Source organism: Oncorhynchus mykiss, chromosome 2, assembly GCF_057628025.1.
Source record: "Oncorhynchus mykiss isolate SJ-2025 chromosome 2, ASM5762802v1, whole genome shotgun sequence".
Lineage (NCBI taxonomy): Eukaryota > Metazoa > Chordata > Actinopteri > Salmoniformes > Salmonidae > Oncorhynchus > Oncorhynchus mykiss.
Genome location: NC_143023.1, coordinates 12,743,440 through 12,752,500, shown reverse-complemented (window position 1 = coordinate 12,752,500; position 9,061 = coordinate 12,743,440). Strand labels below are relative to the sequence as shown.

At 45.4% G+C, this 9,061-nt stretch overlaps 1 protein-coding gene across 3 annotated transcripts in view; it reads left to right on the top strand.

Annotated features, from left to right (window-relative positions):
* Window positions 1-9,061, top strand: part of LOC110535394 (copine-4) — an 83,444-nt gene that overhangs the window by 64,158 nt on the left and 10,225 nt on the right. For 2 of the 3 annotated variants that reach the window (XM_090189020.1, XM_090189016.1), the window contains 5 exons: window positions 1,050-1,136; window positions 3,742-3,801; window positions 6,268-6,401; window positions 6,719-6,773; window positions 7,329-7,380. In XM_090189020.1, the coding sequence (XP_090045146.1) occupies window positions 1,050-1,136; window positions 3,742-3,801; window positions 6,268-6,401; window positions 6,719-6,773; window positions 7,329-7,380 (388 nt within the window). The remainder of the gene's footprint in view (window positions 1-1,049; window positions 1,137-3,741; window positions 3,802-6,267; window positions 6,402-6,718; window positions 6,774-7,328; window positions 7,381-9,061) is intronic. The other variant, XM_090189021.1, reaches the window with a different exon arrangement.

Below are 9,061 nucleotides of genomic sequence, written 5' to 3'. Positions count from 1 at the left end.
AGAAAGAATGCATTTAATTAGTCGACGTTCAAGGTGAGGATGACAGGTGACAACCCGTAGTGCCGTACAACGCTGGACGCCTCTCCTTCATCACGCCGACTGGCCCAGGCAGACAGCTGTGTCTTCATTAGCACACAAAAGGAGCTCCAGGCTGAGGCTTCTAGGCTAATTATATTACAATGTGGCTCACTTCGTAGTCTAAATAAACCCTACGGTGCTCGGGCCTCAAACGCAGCAAGCTTTTAAAGGCCGGTCACACCACTAATTGGCTCCTTCATGGAATTTAAGAAGACTGCAGGACATGCGGGCATTAAACTCGTTACAGTACGGCCCATTTCATTCGACTCCAATGCCACATATGCTGTAGGATACACAGGGGCTTTTGACTCCTACTGAAATTGGTGATTTGGCTGATGGAGATATCTAGTTTTTTTTTACCCATTATCTGCTAATCATTCATGGAGCTACAACTAGTTGGGTATCCACTTTTATGATAATGGTCATATAATCGGTTTTGTAAGCTAAAGAGAACGACAGAGAACGGCACGGACAGCCTGTCCCTGAGACGATTAGGTGACTGATGTTTTGTTTTTCTCTCCCATGACCCGTAGAGGAAAAGTGGTGGATTTTAACACAGGAGTTGTTTTCTGATTTTGAGCAGCAGATTGAAATGACTGGGCTAATCTGTACAGTCCTGAATGGATAACGCTCCCCTCATTAGTGACGAACAAATGATCCAGAAACCAAACCTCGTCAGGCTGCTGTTGCTTGGATTTGCTAATTATTCTCCCTAACACGCTCCACAGTTCCATTTCCTTGCCACTTCTCATTGCTGTGGATCATATTGCTTTCTTTCACTCCATTGTCTGGCCTCCACTACCATCGCTCCATGTTATCCAATGGGATGATATAGTCTATCAATTCTGTCATTTTTGAATGATTCTTTTAAACTCTGTTTAGCACAGTCAGTCTCCCGCCACCAAGTCACATACTGTAGGGATGATACTGTACTTATTGTGATAGTGTTTTTTATATTTGATCAACGCCAGGTCCAATGGGAGTGTATAAACCCCAAGTATCAGATCAAGAAGAAGAATTACAAGAACTCTGGTATCGTCATTCTCAATCAGTGCAAGGTGATTCACGATTCTCTCTCATTCACACACTCATTCCATCCTTCCTCCGCCCACCACTTTCTCTAACCTGATGTCTAAGTCTCATTGGCAGACGGTTCCAGAACATTTATCATCCTGTTGCTGTTATGGATGTGAAGGATGGTTGTGATCAGATGGAATCTGACTAATATGACATTTCTTCCATCTGCTGAACCCACGGATGACCTTAAAATTAGTGTCATTTTGGGGACAACTATGTCTGCATGGAGACACTGTGGAATAGCTAATGTTGTTTTTAAATGCAGACATATTCCCATTAAATAAGTGCTGGCCTTTCTCAGTGTCTTTATTGGCAGATTGCTACTTACCAAGATTATCTATTATATTGAGAAGATAGTCGAGTGACCGCTCCAACAAAGGAAATAAACTCAGCAAAAAAATAAATGTCCCTTTTTCAGGACTCTGTCTTTCAAAGGTAATTAGTAAAAATCCAAATAACTTCACAGATCTTCATTGTAAGGGGTTTCAACACTGTTTCCCATGCTTGTTCAATGAACCATAAACAATGAATGAACATGCACCTGTGGAATGGTCGTTGAGAAACTAACAGCTTACAGATGGTAGGTAATTAAGGTCACAGTTATGAAAACTTAGGACATTAAAGAGGCCTTTCTACTGACTCTGAAAAACACCAAAAGAAAGATGTCCAGCGTCCCTGCTCATCTGTGTGAACGTGCTTTAGGCATGCTGCAAGGAGGCATGAGGACTGCAGATGTGGCCGGGGCAATAAATTGCAATGTCCATACTGTGAGATGCCTAAGACAGCGCTACAGGGAGACAGGATGGACAGCTGATCGTCCTCGCAGTGGCAGACCACATGTAACAACACCTGCACAGGATCGGTACATCCGAACATCACACCTGTCACATGAGTTGACGCTGGAGAGACGAAGCAGGAACGGGGAGTGAAACTTTTAATAAATAACGGACATGGAACGAGACAGGAACAGCGTCATAAAACTAATACTAAGGACAAAAAACTATGCAATTCAGTAGCGGGGAACAGAGCTGGGGAACTGACAAATATAGTGGAGGAAATGAACAGATGATAAGTGAGTCCAGGTGAGTCCAATAACGCTGATGCGCATGACGAGGGAAGGCAGGTGTGCGTGATGGATGGCTGAAGTGCATGATGCAGGGCAACCTGGGGCCTTCAAGCGCCAGGGGGAGGAAAGAGCTGGAGCAGACATGACAACACTTGCAGGACAGGTACAGGATGGCAATAACAACTGCCCGAGTTACACCAGGAACGCACAATCCCTCCATCAGTGCTCAGACTGTCCGCAATAGGCTGAGAGAGGCTGGACTGAGGGCTTGTAGACCTGTTGTAAGGCACGTCCTCACCAGACATCACCGGCAACAACGTCGCCTATGGGCACAAACCCACCGTCGCTGGACCAGACAGGGCTGGCAAAAAGTGCTCTTCACTGAGTGTTACACCGAGGCCTGTACTCTGGAGCAGGATCGATTTGGAGGTGGAGGGTCTGTAGTGGTCTTGGGGGATGTGTTGCAGCATCATCAGACTGAGCTTGTTGTCATTGCAGGCAATCTTAACGCTGTGCGTTACATGGAAGACATCCTCCTGACATGACCCTCCAGCATGACAATGTCACCAGCCATAATGATTGTTCTGTGCATGATTTCCTGCAAGACAGGAATGTCAGTGTTCTGCCATGGCCAGCGAAGAGCTCGGATCTCAATCCCATTGAGCACGTCTGGGACCTGTTGGATCAGAGGGTGAGGGGTAGGGCCAATTTCCCCAGAAATGTCTGGGATCTTGCAGGTGCCTTGGTGGAAGAGTGTGGTAACATCTCACAGCAAGAACTGGCAAATCTGGTGCAGTCCATGAGGAGGACACATTATTCAATTTATGTTAGTCACATGTCTGTGGAACTTATTTGGTTTATGTTTCAGTTGTTGAATCTTGTTATGTATAAACAAATATTTGCACGTTAAGTTTGCTGAAAATAAACGCAGTTGACAGTGAGAGGACGTTTCTTTTTTTGCAGAGTTTACATGTTCTCAAAGATGATAGGCAGGTAGGAGGAGGCAAGATAAAGTGAAAGAATTCTAGCTAATGAGAGGGCAGATACGTGTGTGAACAACAGACACAACTAAGTCGTATTTCCTAAAGTTGCCGGAATGCCATGTTCATCCACTTATATAATTTGTAACAGCCTAAACATTATTTAACTTATGTTAAAGATTAAATAAGCCTCGTAATTCGACACACTCGCATAGACCAAAAAAAAGGCTTATCTCACGTAGACAGATTTTGGTCGGAGTAAATCCCCACTTCTTCCTCTCTGGTATTTCCCAACACTGGCCAACATGTGACACCAGTTGTAACAGAGACATAATGAACAACACCCACAGCCAGCTGGTTTCCTCAAAGCTAATGGCTAACATGCTAAACTAGCTGCTTTGTAATTGGCTGGAATAAGGGATAAGATGCTCCTAAGTGGTCAGTTACTGTGTCTGTCATGTCATCCCCAAGTGATTGGTGTCAATTCTCACTGTGGATAGCTGAGGTCCCCCGCCCTCAACTGCTGTCTCCCATCCACAGATCATCAAGATGCACTCCTTCCTGGATTACATCATGGGAGGCTGTCAGATCCAGTTTACAGTGAGTTCACACTGACACTCACACTAACATGCATGACTCACACATTCACACACAGGATGCCAAAATGTATTCAAATACACAAAATAATGCATATTACTTTTAAAAAATGGCACTGCCCTCATTATTCTCTTTTTAGTTGGGTGACGTATATGTGACAGACTGGGTTTTAACCAGGGTCATGTGTGTGCCACAAGACTGAGTTAGCCTGCCGAGCTTAAGCCTAGGCATTAGCTGAGGGAGCTTACATAAATAATCCTATTTTGTTCTGATAGTTAGAATGGTTCATTTTCACCACCTGTGAAACAAACCTCTGCCATTAGCTGCAGCTTTTCAAGAATCCCTTTCTCCCAGCTGTGAACACGTGGGTTCTAATTATCTGTTGTTTTTCTGGCTAAGGGATGCCCTCTGCCCCCTGCCTGTAAATAGTGTTTGTGTGAAACTACTTCTCAAGGGAGGTCTTACTGAGGTACACTTAATTGACCAGGAAGTGTTTGCTCTTATGACACACTAACTTTTCCTTTTATTCCTACCACCTAAAAGGCGACCGTGGTTGATGTTGACATTTAAATGGGCTCCATACTTCCTTCAGATCCCTTGGCGAGAGTGTTAGGCTCTCTCTCTCTGTGCCAGGCTGAACAACAGATGAGAAACGTTCTGCCTCTAACCGTTTCTAATGAGGAACAATGTATCCATAGATCACAGACGTGAGAAAAATAATCAAAGAGATGACTGACTTTAAATGAGGAGAAAAAGAATAAGAGATGACAAAAGAGAGAGGGGTGGGAACAAGCCCAACAGAGTAGAAGAGGATAGCAGAGCAGACAGAGTGGGATGGTGTATGTGTCAGAGTGAGGGAGAGGTGTAAAGGGAAGGTGGGATGGTGTATGTGTCAGAGTGAGAGGTGTAAAGGGAAGATGGGATGGTGTATATGTAAGAGTGAGGGAGAGGTGTAAAGGGAAGGTGGGATGGTGTGTGTGTCAGAGGGAGAGGTGTAAAGGGAAGGTGGGATGGTGTGTGTGTCAGAGGGAGAGGTGTAAAGGGAAGGTGGGATGGTGTATGTGTCAGAGTGAGAGGTGTAAAGGGAAGGTGGGATGGTGTGTGTGTCAGAGTGAGAGGTGTAAAGGGAAGGTGGGATGGTGTATGTGTCAGAGTGAGAGGTGTAAAGGGAAGGTGGGATGGTGTATGTGTCAGAGTGAGAGGTGTAAAGGGAAGGTGGGATGGTGTATGTGTCAGAGTGAGAGGTGTAAAGGGAAGGTGGGATGGTGTGTGTGTCAGAGTGAGAGGTGTAAAGGGAAGGTGGGATGGTGTATGTGTCAGAGTGAGAGGTGTAAAGGGAAGGTGGGATGGTGTATGTGTCAGAGGGAGGGAGAGGTGTAAAGGGAAGGTGGGATGGTGTATGTGTCAGAGTGAGAGGTGTAAAGGGAAGGTGGGATGGTGTATGTGTCAGAGTGAGAGGTGTAAAGGGAAGGTGGGATGGTGTATGTGTCAGAGTGAGAGGTGTAAAGGGAAGGTGGGATGGTGTATGTGTCAGAGTGAGAGGTGTAAAGGGAAGGTGGGATGGTGTGTGTGTCAGAGTGAGAGGTGTAAAGGGAAGGTGGGATGGTGTGTGTGTGTCAGAGTGAGAGGTGTAAAGGGAAGGTGGGATGGTGTATGTGTCAGAGTGAGAGGTGTAAAGGGAAGGTGGGATGGTGTGTGTGTCAGAGTGAGAGGTGTAAAGCGAAGGTGGGATGGTGTATGTGTCAGAGTGAGAGGTGTAAAGGGAAGGTGGGATGGTGTGTGTGTCAGAGTGAGGGAGAGGTGTAAAGAGAAGGTGGGATGGTGTATGTGTCAGAGTGAGAGGTGTAAAGGGAAGGTGGGATGGTGTGTGTGTCAGAGTGAGGGAGAGGTGTAAAGGGAAGGTGGGATGGTGTATGTGTCAGAGTGAGAGGTGTAAAGGGAAGGTGGGATGGTGTGTGTGTCAGAGTGAGAGGTGTAAAGGGAAGGTGGGATGGTGTATGTGTCAGAGTGAGAGGTGTAAAGGGAAGGTGGGATGGTGTATGTGTCAGAGTGAGAGGTGTAAAGGGAAGGTGGGATGGTGTGTGTGTCAGAGTGAGGGAGAGGTGTAAAGGGAAGGTGGGATGGTGTATGTGTCAGAGTGAGAGGTGTAAAGGGAAGGTGGGATGGTGTATGTGTCAGAGTGAGAGGTGTAAAGGGAAGGTGGGATGGTGTATATGTCAGAGTGAGAGGTGTAAAGGGAAGGTGGGATGGTGTATATGTCAGAGTGAGAGGTGTAAAGGGAAGGTGGGATGGTGTATGTGTCAGAGTGAGAGGTGTAAAGGGAAGGTGGGATGGTGTATGTGTCAGAGTGAGAGGTGTAAAGTGAAGGTGGGATGGTGTATGTGTCAGAGTGAGAGGTGTAAAGGGAAGGTGCATACATTTGAGGTAATTGGAGTCAAACTCCACTTTGATTGCCACTTGTCTTCCCAGGTTGCTATTGATTTCACCGCCTCGAACGGAGATCCTCACAACAGCTGCTCCCTACACTACATCCACCCATACCAGCCTAACGAGTACCTCAAAGCTCTGGTCGCTGTAGGGGAGATCTGCCAGGATTACGACAGGTGAGGCCAATCGTTAACAGCTATTATATCAAATGTTGTGCAATGACTGTTGCTCGTGACTTCAATGTTGATTCGTCCTCTCCTGAAAAAATAACTTTTCAGTTTGTGTGTGAAAGTTTCCTCTAGTTGTCCAGTGACTCAGAGGTTATGTAAATGAGAAGTCATTCAGAGCCCATGGTAGTCCTTGGTCACCAGCAGAATGGACTTGTTTATGGGCATGTGTTTCAGATAACAATCCTTGGCTCAAAATCAAGTGTGCCATCGCTCAAATTCTAATCACTCTTTTGTTTTCTGTCCCTGCATGCATTTCAATCCAGTGACAAAATGTTCCCAGCGTTTGGCTTCGGCGCTCAGATTCCACCCGACTTCAAGGTAATTTCCAACCATATTTTTCATAGAGTTGGGCTGTGGCTCAGCCTCAGCAGGGTGTCGTAATCACTCCTGTGACAAGATGAGATGAGGTGAGACTCTGGCTCTGCTCTCCTGCTTCTGTAGTGATTACGACACCCGGCTGGCCCCCGCTGGCCCCCGCTGGACCCCGCTGGCCTCTGCTCTGCACTGTTCTGTCACACAGAATGGGCCGGTCCAGCCCAGGGTTCTCTACTGCTGGATTGACTCTCTGAGTCACTGAACTGCCCAGCAGGAAATACTGGCCATTCTGCCTGGGTGACTGGTGCTACCCCTGGCTGACACATGATGCTGCCTCTGGTCCAGAGAGGAGGGGAGGGGGGTACCATGGCTCGCAATTATGCTCATTATCCAACCCACATAAATGCATCAGTCGACTTTTAAATTTGATTGTGTAATTGATTGCTTCTGGCCAACTCTGTGTTAATGTGCGTGCGTGTGCGTGTGCCTGTGTGTGTGTGTTCCTTTGTCTCACTGTTCCATGATGATCAATAGTCCATATTTTTCATCTTCCTCCAGGTTTCTCACGATTTTGCAGTGAATTTTAATGAGGAAAACCCAGAATGTGCAGGTAGGTGCTTCGCCTCAAACAGATTAGAGGTTCACCCTGCCTTTGAAATCAGACTGTCAAAATGCTTTATCTCAAATGCTCATCACCAGCTTTGGGGTGGGTTGTTACCTTAAATTGGCAAAATTGGGGTCAATTTCCCCTTGCACTGAATAACTATTAAATATTAAAAGCATAAATTTACCTTTAATAACACATTAACCAGATAATAAAACCACATATCTTTAATAACACATTAACCAGATAATAAAACCACATATCTTTAATAACACATTAACCAGATAATAAAACCACATTTATCACGTTCTCTCCTCATGCCGGCCCAAACACTTTGTAGGGATGCATCAATAAAAAGTTTTACCAGTGAGTCTACAGTTGTTCAGAATCGAAACGGCGTCAGGAAAATGTTGAACAGCCAAAGGTGACCTGCATAAAGTCCCACAGACAGGCCTGGATGAAGCCGCTGTCATCGCACACTACAGGGGATCAACGTACGTCAATCAACCTGGTGGCAGCCAGCCTTCCTTTCTTCACATTAAAGTTGACTGTTAATGCTAAATACCCTGACTGCCCCACAGGGACATCATGTCTGGAGGAGAGAGGCCAGGTCTGTGCTGTAGTCAGATAATGAGCCCCGAGGGTTAGAACTACCGCACAGACACCGGGGTGGGTAACGGTTACAGCAACCGCAGCGTTTACTGTGAAAACTGAGGCTGTACGAGCTTTATTTGACTGTTTTACTGTGAACCCTGAAGCTGTACCAGCTTTATTTGACTGTTTTACTGTGAACAGTGAGGCTGTACCAGCTTTATTTGACTGTTTTCCTGTGAACAGTGAGGCTGTACCAGCTTTATTTGACTGTTTTACTGTGAACACTGAGGCTGTACCAGCTTTATTTGACTGTTTTACTGTGAACCCTGAGGCTGTACCAGCTTTATTTGACTGTTTTCCTGTGAACAGTGAGGCTGTACCAGCTTTATTTGACTGTTTTACTGTGAACAGTGAGGCTGTACCAGCTTTATTTGACTGTTTTACTGTGAACACTGAGGCTGTACCAGCTTTATTTGACTGTTTTACTGTGAACAGTGATTCTGTACCAGCTTTATTTGACTGTTTTACTGTGAACACTGAGGCTGTACCAGCTTTATTTGACTGTTTTACTGTGAACACTGAGGCTGTACTAGCTTTATTTGACTGTTTTACTGTGAACACTGAGGCTGTACCAGCTTTATTTGACTGTTTTACTGTGAACAGTGAGGCTGTACCAGCTTTATTTGACTGTTTTACTGTGAACAGTGAGGCTGTACCAGCTTTATTTGACTGTTTTACTGTGAACACTGAGGCTGTACCAGCTTTATTTGACTGTTTTACTGTGAACAGTGAGGCTGTACCAGCTTTATTTGACTGTTTTACTGTGAACAGTGAGGCTGTACTAGCTTTATCTGACTGCTTTAACAATGGCCAAGTAGTAGGCTACAGTGGCAATTTGATTGTAATGTACACTATATATGCAATAATATGTGGACATTCTTTCAAATGAGTGGATTCGGCTATTTCCGCCACACCCGTTGTTGACAGGTGTAAAAAAATTTAGCACACAGCCATGCAATCTCCATAGACAAACATTGGCAGTAGAATGGCCTTACTGAAAAGCTAGGTGACTTTCAACATGGCACCATCATAG